General features: G+C 35.7%; 1 protein-coding gene across 3 annotated transcripts; it reads left to right on the top strand.

The window, feature by feature from the left end:
* Positions 1-3757: 3757 nt before the first annotated feature.
* LOC306868555 (BTB/POZ domain-containing protein 10-like) lies at positions 3758-18792 on the top strand. Of its 3 annotated transcripts, XM_079414794.1 has the most exons (9): positions 3758-3949; positions 4655-4804; positions 10286-10488; positions 11309-11561; positions 11672-11774; positions 13579-13699; positions 14029-14226; positions 14636-14746; positions 17152-18792. In XM_079414794.1, the coding sequence occupies exons 2-9, from the start codon at positions 4704-4706 to the stop codon at positions 17463-17465; spliced, it is 1404 nt and encodes a 467-aa protein (XP_079270920.1). In that variant the 5' UTR covers positions 3758-3949; positions 4655-4703; the 3' UTR covers positions 17466-18792. The 3 variants fall into 3 exon arrangements, with proteins under 3 accessions (XP_079270920.1, XP_079270921.1, XP_079270919.1); XM_079414795.1 differs by lacking the exon at positions 4655-4804 and having other exon boundaries at positions 3778-3949; XM_079414793.1 differs by lacking the exons at positions 3758-3949; positions 4655-4804 and adding an exon at positions 6471-6766.
* The last annotated feature ends 1 nt before the right edge of the window (position 18793 follows it).

Genomic DNA, 18793 nt, shown 5'->3' with positions numbered 1-18793 from the left:
CTATTCTGTTCTATTCTATTCTATTCTATTCTATTCTATTCTATTCTATTCTAATACACTGCACATTATGATCATCTCTGTTTATACTACAGTATGTATCATAGCCGTAAATACAAAATTACACACCAGTCCTGTCTATATTCTATTCTGTTCTATTCTATTCTAATACACTGTACATTTTTTTTCTGTCTTTATACTGTGTATCATTAAAGCAGTAAATTACAAAATACATGGCAGGCCTTTATATTCTATTGTATTCTATTATGACTATTCTAATACAGTGCACATTGTATATAATTTCTGTTTATACTACTGTATGTATCATAACTCTACATACAAAATTACACACCAGGCCTGTGTATATTCTATTCTATTCTATTCTATTCTATTCTATTCTATTCTATTCTATTCTATTCTATTACATTACATTACATTGTGCATTGTATATATTTTCTGTCTGTATACTATAGCAGTAAATACAAAAATACATTTCAGACCTGTCTATTCTATTCTGTTCTGTTCTTTCAGTCTTCCAAGCATCTAACATTTATTTCAATAAAAAGCTAATCTTGTTGCAATGTATTTTGATGTTCTACGTCAAGGAGGAAAAAACTGTATAAAGTCACTATAAAAATAATATTACACAAATTAACGTTTTCTAAAATATAACTATAAAACTTAAAATGTTTCAGAACCAATATTTTATTATAATACCCCCTTTTTTTTAAATGAGATCGTTTCACCTGTTGTCAGATGCTTTCAGGTGCCAGTTATTAACATGTGTCGCCATTCATTTTGGCCATCAAATGTTGTGTTCAAATCAACCCATGTAATATTACCACTCAATAAACCTTGAGAAAGACCAAAAATAGCCACATGATGGCACTTAATATAGATTCAATTCACTATCACAAGAACCTGCATGGCTTTTACAACTGTGGCATGACTGCATTGGGTGTCCTTAGGTGACTTGATATCTCCCCCTGAATTCTGTTGAATAATCAGGTGTAGTGGTAACACACACTGCTGATGACATGACCTGCATCGATAAAGCATGAGGTAATGAGAACTACAGTTCTGGGGTTGAAAGGTCCCCCCTCCTCCCTCCAAAGGGTCTAAATACTGCTGTGGATTGTTAGGACTGTGCTAGGGATCTCTTGTAAGGGTCAAAGGTCTATTTGTTTGGTGGGTGTCATCTAAACAGGCCATGCCCACTTCAGCCCATACACAGTACTGCAAAAGACAGGGATGAGGTCAAACATCTTTAATATGCGGGCCTTGTCAGCCATAAATCTTGTGAATTTGGTATCTAAACAACTTTAATTGCTTACCACCTGCGAAGTTTGTTTTACAGAATGCCAAAGGATGAAACAGTAGCTCATGGACAGGTGCAATGCACAAGATGCAGTGAACATTTCTAGAATAAGCAGTATTGGATTCAGCTTACATGCACTTTGCTGGTTATTGCATAAAACATAGATATTGGGTGACCATCTCTCCGGTCCCCTATAATTTACAGACTGAATCGATGCTTATTGCCTCGTATGTCATCGGACTGCTTGCTCCCTGTCGTCATTCCCCGTTTTTTCTTGAGTCAGAAGCCCATAGCTTGGAGAGAAACCCTAACCACACCACGAGGTAAGATCTACGGGTCAGACCTGTTTAGGTACCCAAACACTCTCTCTGTGTCATGCCATAGTTATTCCTGGGCTACATTTAGAAATCTTTGCTCATAGTTAACTAATCTGTCATACAGTGGCCATAAAAGTAGGACAGAGCCATCCACCTCCCCGGGTGCCCCTCTGGACACCTGTGACTGCAGCAGGTTCTTTGGCCGGATTACCACCTGATAGAAAAAACATGTAGCAGCTGTTATCATGGTTGCAGTCTATAAATGAATACCTTTTCTGTACATTTTCAGAGAAAATCTGGAATTTTTAAAAAACTTTTTGTTGGTCTAGGTGGAAGCAACTATTTCAGAAAAGTAAAAAATAAAAAGGCCTATACCCTTCAAAGATAAGCTTATATATATATGAATCTATATATCAATATGTACAATTCATGCAGTCTTTGCTGATGCTAATAAGATCATACACATGCATCAAACATCCTGAAATTAAAATTAGATAATAGCATAGAATAGAAATCATTTACTCCCTGATTTAAATAACTGAGCAGTACCAAACTAAAATTAAGCCATTTTTCATTTTGTACTGACATTTTCCCCTTTGGAATTAAATAAAAAATATATATTAATTTGTATGTATAATTATTGCTATAGGTAGTTAAGGAAACTGTACCACTAATTTACGCACATAAGTTCAAATTCAAGGGCGGGTAATAACGAGGGCTGAATTATTGGTGGTGTTGTCACGCGCATTCTTCATCAAGGCACCGGGTGACATCATCACTAATAATGAAGGCGGCTCATCAATGGACACAGAGCTATATAAGGAGCTCACCCTGTGAACGGAGAACCAACTCTAATGTGAACTGATAGGCTGATGCACGAACTCCAGCTACCTGTTACTCAATACCCAGCAATGGTGAGTTGACTTTAAATTCTGTTTTTTTGTTTTGCTTTTTCAAATATTATTATTTTTTAACTTGATATACTGAGTTCTATATACCCTACTAATTTTGCTTCAAATTAAATAGGCTATTACGATTGTAAAATTATTATTATAAACACATTTATTTTTATTTCAAAGGTTCATAAAATGGTTTCAATCAATCTTGGACTTTTGGAGAAAACAGTTGTACTTATTTCCATCTGCATATTATTCTATTCAACACATGGAGATAGCAAGCCACTGGGGTAAGTACTAGCTAATATTTTTCCAATTCAAAACTTTTTTTTTCTTATTTTTTCGAATGTATGATAATGTTTTTTTGTTTTGTTGTTTTTTTTCTCATCAAAAAGCAAAAGGGCTATCAATGAAGTCCAGCTTATGCACAACCTCGGGGTGCATAAACATGTGGAACTGAGGCAAGACTGGCTACAGACGAAACTTCGGGAAATCCACACGGCCTCAGAGAAGAAAAACGAAGAGAAAGCAGGACTTCTTCCAGATATTATTCCCAATCTGAAGGATCTAAATCCAAGGGAAGCTGAAGATATCATTGCAGTTTTGGAAAAACTTATGAACCCGTCGTAAAAACTGAATTTGATTCACGTGAACTCAGGGACTGAAGTCAAGCCATTCTGTTCTGTATTAACATTATTTATTTTTTTCTATACAAAATTTATTTATATATTTTTTATGTAGTTTCCACCATTTTTAGCGGCTAAGCCGCGACAGCTCAAAGCTCTTTTATGTATTTATTCGTTATTTGATCGTAACATAGGCTAGATATATTAACTGAACCCAGAAAAAGTAAACGACCAGTCGGACCAAATGTTTTTTTTAAGAAAAAAACTGATAAAAAGTCATTTTTGAGTGTCTTCTATTTATGATGACAATGCACAATAAAGATATATATAAAAACACTGTTCATTGTTGTGTTAAATGTCTCACATCGCGCACTTTAGGCTTGGTTATTTAGGCATACATTTAGCCTCCTCTTTAAATTTATTTCTACTTCTACTTTTTGCGTTTTTGTTGTATTTCTGTTGCAATAATTTTAAATAACATTATTTCAATACACTCTCTGCATTCTATTTTTGTAGCGCGCCTTTTATGGCACCAATGTAAATATCTCCAAAGCAGCGTGTTCCTCCACAGCAGTTGATTGTGAGCAAAGTGGTTTCTATGACGACGTCCCGTGTGTTCTCGCGATATTCAGCTTAGTCTTCTGGTTAGCCATGTAGCATCTTCATATCTGTCAACATTTTTTCCCATCGTGAACGGTGAAAACACGCTAATGGAAATGAATGCTAGGTATTAACTTCTGTCAGTAAGTTCATACGTACACCACGCGGAGAAAGTTCAGCGTTTAGCTGAAACAGGTGAGAGATCGTTTGTGTTTGATTAGCGCTCACTTTTAAACGCTAACTAATAAGCTAACTAGATAGCTTAGTGAACCAGGTTACCTAGGTTGGAGTACATGGTCAGTTTTGTGGGCTTTTTGGAGACTTTATTTGTTACTAGCTCAACAAATAGTTAAACGAATACTTGTGGAATTGTACTAGTTACATCTTATAAACATTATCTCCCATCTTTTTTAATAATCGGAACTACAAGGATCATATGACTTGTTTTTTTCTTAAAGAAGAATAATAGTAATTTAAAAATAAAATATTATTTATGTATAGAATAGTAAAGTAAAAAATTAAAACGTTACACCCATAATTGTCCAAAAGAAAAAAACATTCCAGTACAACAAGTAACGTTAGAGTTCTTGTAAACATTACGCAATATCAGCAGTGCTCTAAGAATCAAACCAATATCCAAAAATCCTGTAGGAATTTCACTTTATTGAGTAAAATCTTATTATCTTATATTCGTTTGGGCTGTTTCAAAATTAAGATTACACACGGTGTGTGATTATCTAGAATTACATTTCAATCGAACCGCATTTGAATTTTCATGCAAGTTATTTGTGCACATAAAGTCTGCCATTTGGACAGATGAAATTAATCAATTAAAAACATCATAGCAAGTTTTGGCAACAGATAGAATGAAAACATTTTCAATTCTTTTTGCTCTGCTAGGATATGAGACCTTAAGGCGTAACGGTCCAGTAATATAAACTCTCCTGAGATGGCAGGACGTTCTAGCTCTTATGACAGCCACTCTAGCGATTCAGAAAATTGGGATCAAAGGACAACATGTCGGTCTAGGAGAATCTGCAGACACTTAAGGTAAGACTGGAAAATAACAGAGATTCCCAGTCACAGGAGTGTCCACCTGCTGCATGGATTTTCTGAAGTCTGTCTTCAAAAACACTGTCAGACGCATTTGAAATTGAATATGTAGATATAAACGTGCTTGTACAGTTAAATGCATTGTGGTTTTCTCTAAATGCTAAAGCCATTATTATTTATATAGTTAATATATGAGGGTGAGTTGTTAATAGTAATCCATTTTAATTGATCTTCATTATGATTAACACTTAAATAGGAAGATTTTAGATTTCAAGGTCACTCCGTATTGTCTATTGTCAATGCGTAAACAAAATTTCACCAAACATAATTTTCAGTTTTCATGACAGTCACCGTTTAAATGAACAAATTGGAGTAAAAAAAAAAACACCATCTGTTGTTCGTTTTAACCTTTAATATTATAGTTATGTACCGACTTACAAGGTTTCCTGTATAGTTTACAGCATTAATTGATATATTGTACCTGTACTGTAACTGATAGCCAAACTAATTGAAATCTTATTGATTAAGAGCTTGTGAATTGAAATTGAATCAATTCATTGACATCACATCATTTGTATTATGATGGAAGATTACATGCCTGTTTATAGTATATTAGTATACTAAAGTTACTGGGCAACAACTTGTGTAATTTTACAAAAATTTGCAATTTACTGTAACCAGTAATGTTTTGTTGATCAGCACTATTTGATCTATCTATCTATCTATCTATCTATCTATCTATCTATCTATCTATCTATCTATCTATCTATCTATCTATCTATCAATGCTAGTTCCATCTTAGTGATATCAATGCTGTGAAATACTGTTTTCACAGTTACAATACAAGCAAATGTTCAGTGACAGGGTGTAAATCTTAGCTAGACCTTCGGTTAAATGCCATGTTGAATTTAAAGTGGATAAAAATGAAGCTGGCACAGATAATCTTACAGTATTTATAATGACACAAACTGTTTTATGGAAATTTTGTCTACTGAAAGTTATTTTCAGAAAGACTTAATCAGCTGAACATTATCAGTATGTCATTAAACAACAGTACAATCCATTAAACACTATATTTCTCTCCCTCACAGCCTAGTTTTCAAATTGTATATGGCCATATGAGTTTTTGCATCTTTTAAATGAGAAAAAGGCTATAGAGAGCAATTCTGCACATAATATACAACCTGTTCGCCTTTGTGTGTCAGCGCCACCTGCTGGCCGTTGAGAAATAAACAGCTTGTAAGGATGGAGTCGGAAACAATGGCCATACAAGCTTTTGTTTATGAATGAAAGGAAGGGTAAAAAAGCACAGCTCACGACATGCATTTCTAAAGCAGATTTGTATCATTTTATTTAATTATCTAGCCTGTTACAAGCACACCTTTGATTGTCAAGGATAGGTAAAGGTTCTAAAAGGATACGCTGATAATATCGAACAAATATAGCGATTGATTTGAATCGACGGCAGAGATGGTGCAGTACAACACTCACTTGTCTGCACCTTTAAATGAGCTTTGTACTGTATTCAGAATAGAAGGTCATTCTGAGAAGCCTTGTATAAGGCTTTTAACACTCTTCGTTTTCCGTCTTTCATCAGCCCGTCGTGTTATCGTGCATGAGAAAAGCTACAGTATCAGTAGATGTTATAAGTCTACGTCATCGAGGCAGCCTCCGCGTGCCACAGTAGCGACCAGCCACTCACTCTGGCGCGTGCGTCTCGGTCAGGTTACTATGCTACCGTCCTACCTGAGGGCGTCCTTTCTTTCCAAACAGCGGCATTTGGAGGCTGTGTTCGCAGCTAATAAGTTACACCGGACTGCTCGCATTATGCTGAAGTTTGAAAGTAATGCCCGAGGATGCTAAGTCGCCTGGCAAGCCCTCGTTGTGCGAAGGAGCGCGCGTCCTTTGTGCGTTCATTCATCAGCTGCTGACCTGCTGCTTTGTTTTAAAGACAGGCGGGTACGTAGACGCTCTTCACTGTCTATGAGTCTGAAAAGAGGGATGTTTTACTTAGGAAAGTCCTGAGCAAATGCGTAGTAAGTTTTATTTATAGATGATATTTCAGATGCAGTTCCCTCATTAAATATTCTATCGTTTAGAAATGAGTTGTATGCGTCATTCGAACGCATGTCTGCGGGCAGTGCGCTTCAGGAACGCATTGTCTTGCTGTTTAACATGAGAGGAGCGGTGTCAGCAGTGTGCTGAATTATTAATGCTACTTTCTCTGTAAGTAACAGAACGGATTGTGCGCCCGGAAACAAAAGTCAAGTTAATACGCACTTGTCTTTTTTTCTTTTTATTTTATTTTATTATTAGTAGTATTGATTGACATACAGAAAGACAGATCTTTAATTGTCTTGTCTTGTCAAGAAGATGATCTTGTCCCCTAAGGGGTCCGGAGACACACAGACATGCCTTCATTTCAATTCGTTGTGGGCTACTTCTGCCTGGCACATTTCTGGGCTGATGCAATAGAGAAGCAAAACATGATCTTGACTTGTAATTATATGGCAATCATGCATGTGTTTGGCAGTGCATCTGTGAAAATGATCTCTGATATGAAGCCGAATGAGCCCATCCTGTATGCTGAATGAATTTCTGTGTGAGCTGCTTAGGGAGTCATCAGACTGCTCAGATGGTACTTAAAGGGTGCAGCTGAAGTTCAGGTTTCACCATTGCATTAATGGCTGGGATCTTGGCAGCTAAAATATCAATCAGTAAGACTGAGGAAGCAGCTGAGAAGTGTTGGGAGTACAATGGTTTGCATAGTGTGATTTTTGATGCATTTTAAACAATAAAAGTGTCTTATAAACAATATCCAAAACCATTATTTTAATCATTTATTCTACTTTACATAATCAGACAATATACTACATTGCATTATATTATCAGTTGTTTTCTTTTAATTAATATAATATTGTAATATATAATATATATTTAAAAAATATATTAAATTGTGTTGTATGCATTTGTCTTTTTTAAATTTAATTTCTTTATTTTTATGATGTGTATAGGTAGTATTTATAAAGTTTTAGCTTTTAGTTTTGGATCTGTTTTTAGTTTTAATACTACAATTGATTACTTCTGTTATCCTCATTTGTAAGTCGCTTTGGATAAAAGTGTCTGCTAAATGATTAAATAATAATAATAAAATAATATATAATATGTATTATAATAATATTTAGAGTATAGCAATAAAACAACAGGTAGTTAAATATAAAATAATAATTATTTTATATTAGTATTCATAATATTTTTAGTAATAATAATAATATGATAGTAATAATAACTGTTATTCTTAATGTTATTGAAGCCATTATATTGTTTTTATATATCAGTTTGTATTGTGAGGTTTTATTTTAATTATTTATTTATTCTGTTTTTTCACAATTAAATAACCTTTAGAGTATATTTTATACATATATACTGTGTGTGTGTATATACACACACACACACACACACATATATATATGTATATATATAATATTTTGTAAATGATCTTTATCATGGTTTAATTGATACTAATAATAATACTATTGTTTGTAATATTATTTATTACAATTTACTAAATTATAATACTTCATTTACTAAATTATAATATGTTAAGCATTGTTTTGTGAACTGTTAATCATAAAAGTCTTGTTTTATTTTTATTTGAGAATAAATGGTTATCAATAATTATGCAAACAAAACAAAAATTGCTTAATCTTTGAACACCTTTGTTTCTTATCAAACACACAGCATGTTATGACTCTTTAGAGACCCACCACTAGGTGCCATCTGTCAGAAATTTCTAGATAAAATAGATGTGTTAGTATCTGTAAAATGATCAATCTACGTCTGATGGGGACTGTAAAGGTCACTCTAGACTTTGCACTCCATTTTCTGTTCATATTCATGAAAACATCCATTTGCAAAGAGTTTGGGTTTACTGCCTAAAGTTAAATATTGGTGATTGGTGATGTGACTACACTTTAAATTGCATATTAAAACAGACCTGATTTCATTGATTTTATCTGTGGGATGCTATAGATTGTTGCATGTGTGTTCTGCATCAGGTGGGAAAACGTGCAGCAGAACACATGTAGCACAACTTATTGAATTTGTATCTGCTATTGAGTATGGTGGTGCCGTGGGCTTTGCTCACGCTCTGGTTGGTTAATGGGGTCACAAAGCTTTTGGCTGGTGCAGTCATGAGAGTCGAAATAAATCGAGGGGTCCATATTGGGCAGCACTTTCGCTGGGATAAAAAAAAAAAAGACCTATTTCCAGTCTATTCATCATTTATTCAAACAGAATATTCTGCCCGTGCACGCTTCAATGAACCCTTTATGTTTTTTCAGTGCAGGGGAAGAAAGAGGCATAGACCACAAAGACTGTGTCTTTAACTGTGTTTTCTGCTTTGGTCTGTGCTGCACTCCAGTCTCCTTGCTTCAAGGGCATCTGTCTTGTAATGATCCTGTTTCAGCCCCCTCGGGAATGAGTATTAATGCAAGAAAAAATTAACAGCACCTGGTCTAGGCATAGGCAGTCTGGACTGGAGGCTTTAAATGATGTCTGGGTTTATAAAGGATTTATTTGTATTTTATAGCTTTATATATTTATTATTATCACTATCAGGGTTGTTATAGTTAATTAAAACTAAAACTATGACTAGTTTGTTACTTGGAAAAAAGATAACGTATTAAAAACCTTAAACCTATTTAAGTTCATCTAGTTCTCAAGGAAACATTTCTCATTTTTCATTTAGTTTAACTTGACGTACCAAAATAACTCAAACTAAAAAAATTAATACAAAATCAAAAATAATAAATGAAAGAATAATAAAAACCATACAGACATTAAAAAACAAAAACTACAAAAAATGACAAAAACACCAAAAAATTACTAAAAGGTTAATTAAAATTCAGTTTTATTAATAAAAATGCTTTATGTTAGTACAATTTATGTTAAAAAATACAAAATAGAAGAGACCAGGGCTAGTTTTGTGAATATTTCTCTCTGTGGGTTTATTTCAGATTCATTTTTTTTTGTCCTGGATTTCTAAATTAAATGATAAGTATTGAATTTTTAATATAGGCCGTCGCCTGAAAGGATTAGGTTAGAATTAAACCCCAGTCACTTTTTCTCACAAGCATCGCACGTGATGTGAATAAAATAAAGACAAATGGGAATGAATCATCTGTGATCACAAGGGTCAATACAGCGGCTTGACAGATGAGGCTGTGCAGAAAATGAAGCTGCGCTGCTGTCTTTTGGTTTCATGCAGCAGGTTTGCAGGAAACAGTGAGAAATAGCGCTTTGCTGTCATCACACTTCTTGCACTCAGCATCTCTTTTAGAGCCCAGAGTTCATGTAAGTTTATTGTAGGCGCTCTGTGAGTTCCTCACATTTTGGAGAGATGCACTCGGACCAGCCCTCCCTCATCAGTCGACTTCTCAAGTGTGTATTTGATTGTGTGTTGAATTTTCCTGGCAGTGGTCAGCCGTGTGGAGCTCAGCTGGAGGGAGAGCTGGTCAAAATGAACCTGTACGGAGCCAGCGGGGGAGGACCCCTGGACCACCCCAGGGAGAGACGGCGCTCTGGTGATCGCTCCAGGGATTCTTCACACGAGAGAGGCGAAGGACAGCTGACCCCCTGCATCAGGAACGTCACCTCACCCATACGCCAGCACCTCAGCGGTGAGCTTTGGGCTTCTCATTCTGTATCATCTCTCAAATCTTCCAAATTTATTATTTTAATGTCAATCCTATATTAATATTAATTTGTTGTATTATATAGTTATTTAACACATTCATTTACTGCCTGCTACTGCTTTTTTATAGACAGATAATGAGTTCTTTGTAATTCATATAAACATTTTATAAATATATCTCTCAAAAGTTTGTGGTCAGTCAGATTTTTTTTTTTATGTTTTTGAAAGAAGTACCTTATGCTCATCAAGGCTGCATTTACTTGATCAAATATTACTTCATTTTAAAATAGGTTTTCTGTTGTAATATATTGTAAAATGTAATTTACTTCAATGATGGCAAAGCTGAATTTTCAACAGCCATTACTCCAGTCTTCAGTGTCACGTGATCCTTCAGAAATCATTCTAATATGCTGATTTGCTGCTCATGAAAAAAATAAATTTTGAGAAAAAATAAAAAGTTAAAAAATACATTTGAAATTTGATTAATTTAGTGCACCTTTGCATAGCATTCTAAACATTTTAATTTCTTTAAAAAAATAAAAAATCTTACAGACCCCCAAACTTTTCAACAGTAGTCTACATAAAATTGTATTTTAATTTTTTTTTCTCTGGTTTAATAATTTAATCATGAGGGTTAAATTCTCTAGCTACAACTTCACAAACTGTTGCTGAATTTTATTGATTGTATTAACATTTATTGTTTGTGTTCACTGATGGCATATAACTTTTACTGATGCTCAAGTCAGTACTGGGAGCCTTGACTTGTATTGTTTGACTCCTGTCCAACTTCCGTGTTGTTTGCTCAGACCATGAACGGGATTCAGGCTGCTCATCGCGCTCCACGAGTCCCAGGCCTCAGAAAGCATGCATTTCCAGCCTGTTCTATGGTGACCCTCACGGTAAACCCCACAGCTCCGACATGATCTATGTGTGTGAAAATGTCAAGGAGGGCCCTCGCAGTTTGAGGACTGCCGAGAGAGTCACTCTGATTGTAGACAACACACGTTTTGTGGTCGACCCCTCCATCTTCACTGCCCAACCCAACACCATGCTCGGCAGGTAGGATAAACTTCGGTCACCTCGTTCAATTTGTGTTCATTATTGCTTTAATAGAATCATTCAGTTCACGTCAGTGTTTTAATAAATAACTGGTGGGCGTTGTCTTGAAGGATGTTTGGATCTGGACGGGAACACAACTTCACGCGTCCTAATGAAAAGGGAGAGTATGAGGTTGCTGAGGGAATCAGCTCCACCGTGTTCAGAGCCATTTTGGTGAGTGCACTATGCTTTAAAAGCTTTATTGAGGTTTTAAATATCTCTTTGGCCTAGTGCACTGCATATTGATTAAGTGGCGGATTAGACTGGAGTATCAAAATTCACATGACTTCAGCACAAAGCTGGTTGGTTAAAGCTCATTGCAGATGTATTTCACATATAAAAATGGCAAAATCCCCACTGTCTGGTTTCTTTGGTTTCCTTTATTATCTTCAGAGTCAGTGCCAGCATGTTTTGTATTCCTTTCCTGCCTGATCACTTTACTGACCTTGAAATCAATTAAGACTTAATAAAACAGAAGTCCGGATGCCGGATGATTGTTTCGTTAATTTTTTTTTCTTTTTTTTTTCTTTTTTATTATTATGATTTTTATTATGATTGATCCACTAGTTGTGGGTTGTGTGTGTGTGTGTGTGTGGTGTGTATATATATATATATACATACACACACACACACACACACATACATACATATATAGTATTTATTTATTTATATATAAATAAATATTACATATTTCTTACATATACACATAGACCATCAGCGTTCACAATGTTAAATATTTTTTTCCCGCATTTTATACAGACTATATTTATAAAAGTTATAATATATATGCAGTCAAAAGTGCTGTCACAATTAATTGCATCCAAAATAAAAGTTTGTTTACATAATGTGTGTGTACTGTGTATATTTATGTTTATATAAATACACACACATACATGTGTATATATACATATATAATGTATATATGATTTATATTATACATAAATATGAATTATATATATTTCTTAAATATATAAGCCATCAGGGTACACAAGCAATAAATGTTATTACAATAAATAAAACTCAGCAACAGTTTATGAAGTTGCAGCTAGAGACTTTAACCCTCTCATGATTGAATTATTAGACCAGAAAAAAATAAAATAAAATATGTAGACTACTGTCGAAAAGTTTGGGGGTGTGTTAGTTATTTTTTAAAGAAATTAAAAATTTTAAAATGCTCGGCAAAGGTGCGTTATGCTAATCAAATAAACTTTTAATATTTGTTTTAATTTTTTCTCAAAAAACAGAAACATTTTCTCAAAAAATATTAAGCAGCTAACTGTTTTCAACATCAAAAATAAGATTTTTTTTCTTGAGCCGCAAATCAGTGTATTAGTGATTTCTGAAGGATCATGTGACACTGAAGACTGGAGTAAAAATGGTTGTAATTAAAACTTCGTTCTTCTCAGCAATAATGCATTGTCTTAATAAAGTTAAAATAAATAGAAAAAAAGAAAAGAAATATTTTGCATTTTATACAGATTATATTTATAAAAATTATACATGTAGTCAAATTTGTAATATAAAAAATAGATGCATATTTATATTTAAAAAAAATTCAAAACATTTTGAATACAACAGTGTAATCTGAGAGAAACTGAATTTTAGGTGGATGTCATGGCCAGCTTTATTTGGACTACCTTGGCGTTCGTTACAAACCCATCTCTGCGGCACTGAAAGGGTTAAGCTTCTGCCGTGAGGCTCAGCTCAGTGGAAAAATCAGGACAGCACTACAGAAATAATAGCCATTTTGAACCCCTCTTTTTTTCAGTGAAGTGTTTTGTTGAGCGTCTTCATGCTGTCAGTATGCTGAGCTCTTTCCACGTTTGGCTGGCTTTAAATGGACCAGTGCGTGTGAAGAGTGGGAAAAGCAGGGGGTGTGTCTGGCATCGGAGCCATTTGCTTCTCTTTGGAATAAGTGCTGCTTCAGTAATGGCCGCCTGTTTGTTTTTCCTCTGCGTCTCTCCCTTTTAACCGGCAGGATTACTACAAATCAGGGATAATCCGCTGCCCTGATGGGATATCCATCCCAGAGCTGAGAGAGGCATGTGACTACCTTTGCATTGCCTTCGACTACAGCACCATCAAGTGCAGAGACCTCAGTGAGTATTCACTAACATGACAAATGCACTAAACGGATTCGTCTTTTTGTGTCGGAAAATGCTCTGATTGTCACCGCAACTGCGGAACTGGACTGTATTCCGAGCGTTTTGGATGTCTGAGGATGGTAGATACGAGAGAGCAGAAGTAGGTCAGTGCCATATCAGAAGTGATTGTCAGATATGGGTCACTGGACGCTGATAGTGTGACCTGTTAACATTGTAATTGCTTATTTAATTGAAAGTATCATGTATATGTCATGATATGGCCGGATTGAATCAGTAAGTCAGCCGCTGAATCGTAATGAGCTGATTTGAATAACGCTCTGCAGGTGCACTCATGCATGAGCTGTCTAATGATGGAGCCCGGCGGCAGTTTGAATGCTATCTGGAAGAAATGGTGCTGCCTCTGATGGTGGCCAGCGCTCAGAGCGGAGAGAGGGAGTGTCATGTGGTGGTGCTGACCGACGACGACGTGGTGGACTGGGATGAGGAGTATCCGCCGCAGATGGGAGAGGAATACTCACAGAGTCAGTTCAGTTCACTTCACCTGCACCTCAATTACACATCGATATCTATGTGTCAATCACAGTGCTACTGCATTATCGGTAATTTCTCAGGGGATTTATGAGAATTGATTGTGGTCATTAGTGGTGTGTGCATGTGGTTTTTGAACACCTTTGGCCCTTATAGCTACGAACATTGAATGAAACCTCAAATTGTGCAGCTTGCTGTGTGCTGTTATGATTTTGACCTCGTATATGATAATATGGGTAGCAACAACATAGCAATACACTAACATAAGCTAGATTTGTTGTTTTTAGCCAGAAAAGACAGGATGTATCAAATATCAGTGTAGGTTTGTAAGGCATGTGTCAGTAGGATTTTGTGTAATTTTTGCACTCAAGTTCATAATGGTTTTGTTTCTGTGTCCTGCAGTTATATATAGCACAAAACTATACCGCTTCTTCAAATACATTGAGAACCGAGACGTTGCCAAGTCGGTTTTGAAGGAGAGAGGACTGAAGAAGATTCGATTAGGCATTGAAGGTAAGACACAGAATAACAGAATGGGGAAAAATGGGTTTCACTTGGCTGTTTTCATAGCTTATTCACACATTTATAAGGATAATCAACCCACAATTTCACCCATATGTCGTTCTATAATAGAAGATAGTTGGAATATTGTAGGTAACCAAACAGTTTAGTTCCCATTGGCAAAATAAATACAATGGAAGTCAATGGAAACCAGTGAAATGAAAACTGTTTGGTTACTAACATTCTACAAAATATCTTATATATATATAATAATTTGCAATAATAAAAATGGTAGTAAATGGAACTTTTTATTAATTTCTTCGCAATAATATATTTTCTTAATAAAGTTAAAATAAATGTTAAAGAAAAATAAAGAATTAATAGTTTGCATTGTTTATACACTCATGAATTATAAAAACCTACATAAAGCCCTATTCGCACGGGATTAGTATTATCTGGGGCCATGTGTGATTTTGAAATTACCCCCCCACATCTGAATTTCGTGTGGTGCATTCACACGGGATAAGCGAAGCCTGTGATTTTACTCTAAATTACTGACTTATCTCCTGGATACCCGGATGTCAAGGCTTTGAGAGTCCCGTTCTATGGTCCAATTAGATGGATTAAAAAAAGTAATATAGTTTTGTGCCCCGTGCCATTTACATTTCACCAGGTTAAAATAATATCTCAAGCTTTATGCTTGATTTATTTGTAACACATTAAACCTTTTCAGCTTTCTCTTTCTGCAAATTGTATGGTGTAGCGATATGACAGCACCCAAAATACTATCAAACACTCCAACGCAGCTCCATTCTTTGCGAAAGATGGATAAAAAGGCGCACAAGAAACAAAAACCTTGAAAAATGATATATGACCCGCCAAATGCTGGCCAAATCACAGAGATGCCGATTCGCACGGGACTAATATTATCACAGGACCTTGGTGTTCGGTGAAATATGGTAGGTCATTTGCGGGGGAATTTTTACTTTACAAATTACAGAAATAGCCGATTCGCATGAGATTAAGATCACAGACAACCTCCGCAATTACTACAAATGATACACACACACACACACACTATATTGCCAAAAGTATTGGGTCACCCCCTTCTAATGAACATGTTTGACTACTTTAGTAATTTCTATGAGTACAAATCTTAATGTTTAAGCATATAATGATATTCTAGGGAATTGTGTGCTTCTAATTTTATAGAAACAGTTTGGACAGGACCCTTTTCTATTCTAACATGACAGTGCCTCTGTGTATAAGGCAAGGTCCAAAAAGACATGATTGATTCAGTCAGTGTGGAAGAACTTGACTGGTCTGCAGAAAGCCAAGTCCTGATCGCAGCTGAACACCTCTGGTGTGACTTTATATGCAGACCTTGAGCCAAAAACTCGTCACCAAACACCAATGACTTGTATAGACACTATAAGGACAAAAGTGTTGGGACACCCCCTTCTTTAGAACAGAAAAAGGCACTAACAAAACTGTGGCAACAAAGATGGAAACATAATTCATGTGTTTAAAAATTGTATTTCCATCTCTGTTGCTACAGTTTTGGACATGTCTAAAATGACAGTACCCTTATGTACAAGTCATTGGTGTTTGGTGATGAGTTTTTGGCTCAAGGTCTGCATATAAAGTCACACCAGAGGTGTTCAGCTGAGAACAGGACTTGGCTTTCAAACATGTTCATTAGAAGGAGGTGACCCAATACTTTTGGCAATATAGTGTGTGTGTGTGTGCATGTTTATGTGGTTTATGAGGACACAAATTTGTATAATGACATGGGTATGACAGAGGTATTACAATGAAGGCGGTTTATGAGGACACTGCCTATGTCCCCGTAATTCAAAAGGCTTAAAAAACATACTAAATGTTTTTTTTTTGAAAATCTAAAAATGCACAAAGTCTCCTGTGAGGGCTAAGTTTAGGTGTAGGGCAATAGCACACACAGTTTGTTCAGTATAAAAACCATTACGCCTATATATATATATATATATATATATATATATATATATATATATATATAAAGGGGTGTAACGATACACGTATTCGTATTGAACCATTCGGTACGAGGCTTTCGGGAAAAATTGATACTGTATGACTCTGTACTCTGAGAAAAAAAGCAAAAATATATGTACGCATGCATACATGCATACACACACATGTAAAAAAAAATATTTTAAAATATACAACTTTTATCACATTTTTATAAAATTTTAAATTTGACACTGTACATGGAAAAAAAAACAATACAATGGAAAAAATACACTGGGAACCAAAATGGCCATTCTTTAAAATATCTTCTATGTTCCACAAGAAAGTCATACAGGTTTGGAACATTAAAGGGATAGTTGGTCCATCCCTTTAATTAGCATTCCTGCTAATGTTGCGCCCGTGTTTGCACCTAGGTTACCCAACCTACAAAGAGAAAGTAAAGAAGCGGCCCGGCGGGCGTCCTGAGGTCATTTACAATTACGTCCAGCGGCCCTTCATCCGCATGTCCTGGGAGAAAGAGGAAGGCAAAAGCCGACATGTGGACTTCCAGTGCGTGAAAAGCAAGTCCATCACTAACCTGGCCGCAGCCGCCGCAGACATCCCTCAGGACCAGCTGGTGGTGATGCACCCTGGGCCTCAGGTGGACGAACTAGACATCCTACCCAACCACCCTCAGCCCAGCCACCATCACGATCCTGATCCTGATGCCTCGTCCCCTGCCATCTGACCCTCACGCACACACACAACGTCACCACTGGAGCACTGCAGAGAGAGGCCAGCCAAGTCCTGCTGCCAAGACCGCATTGCCTTTCAAGTCCTCTCCCGCCTTAAGAGTCTCAAAGACGATCACTGTGGCAACACATGACCTTTGGACACTTTGCCTTTCTTTCCCTCATAGAACTCAACCAAAGGAGGATTTTTTATTTAATTAGACACTCAAAGTTGATAATCACTCCTTTGATTAGTATCTGAAGAGATTGTACTATGTAGTGGTGCTGTGTAGCTACTGCTGTTTAACTTGGCAATAAAATGGAGCACAATCCACTGGAGCACCCTGTGAATGACTACATCATGGAATGAAATGAGAAGTCCTTCTGGTTTTATCACGTGGACGGGGTGTAACGGAGCACCTGTGGAGCTACACTGTGATGCATGGCCTCTGAACGAATACTGAAGTGATGTCACATGTTTTTATTGTACCGTACAATTCATTTTATTGTTATTTGTAGCTGCAGTGAGGTGCATCAGGAGAGACTTTCCTCTTGCTTGAGGAATGTTATTTTAATAAACATGATCATGATTTATTAGAGTTGGTTTTAAATATAGAAATTACTATAATTCATTTGTCATGTTTTCATAGAATTTTATAGGTAGATCCCAGGAAGATTCATCATTTAAATTTCACACAAAACAACAATAAAAATGAAATTTTGTATAGAGAAAGTTAATATGCATTTTTGTAACAATTAAAGGGATGGGTCACCCAAAAATTAAAATTTGGATTTCATCAAAAATCTGAATTTGTGTTCCGGAACGAAGGTCTTACGGGTTTGGAACGATACGAGGGTGATTAATGACACAATTTGTATTTTTGGGTGAACTATACCTTTAAGCACATTTCCCGGTCAGCACTGTATTGTCATGAAAATGTTGATGCAAAAAAAAAAAAATTTGTTTGTACATAAACATCTATATACATCACAGTTCAAAAAGTTTTGTGGTTGATGAGATTGTTTTGTAAAGAAGTCTGTTATACTCAAAGCTGTATTTCTTTGAAAACTATAGTAGGAACAGCAAGATAGTGAAAAATATTACAATTTAAAATAACTTTTGTATTTGAATGTTTTTAAAGGTAATCTATTTCTGTGATGGAAAACCTGAATTTTCAGCAGCATAACTCCAGTCTTCAGTGTCATATGATCCTTTAAAAATCATTCTAATATGCTGATTTGCTGCTCAAGAAACGTATTTGCTGTTCACCTTTAAAACAAAATGCCATCATATTTTTAATGTCACTCGAATTAAATTATGCTTATAAAATGTTTTTGACCTACA

The sequence above is a fragment of the Barbus barbus genome (assembly GCF_936440315.1).
Source record: "Barbus barbus genome assembly, chromosome: 50".
NCBI classification, from domain to species: domain Eukaryota; kingdom Metazoa; phylum Chordata; class Actinopteri; order Cypriniformes; family Cyprinidae; genus Barbus; species Barbus barbus.
The sequence above is the reverse complement of the archived record's forward strand: the minus strand, read 5'-3'. Positions and strand labels throughout refer to the sequence as shown.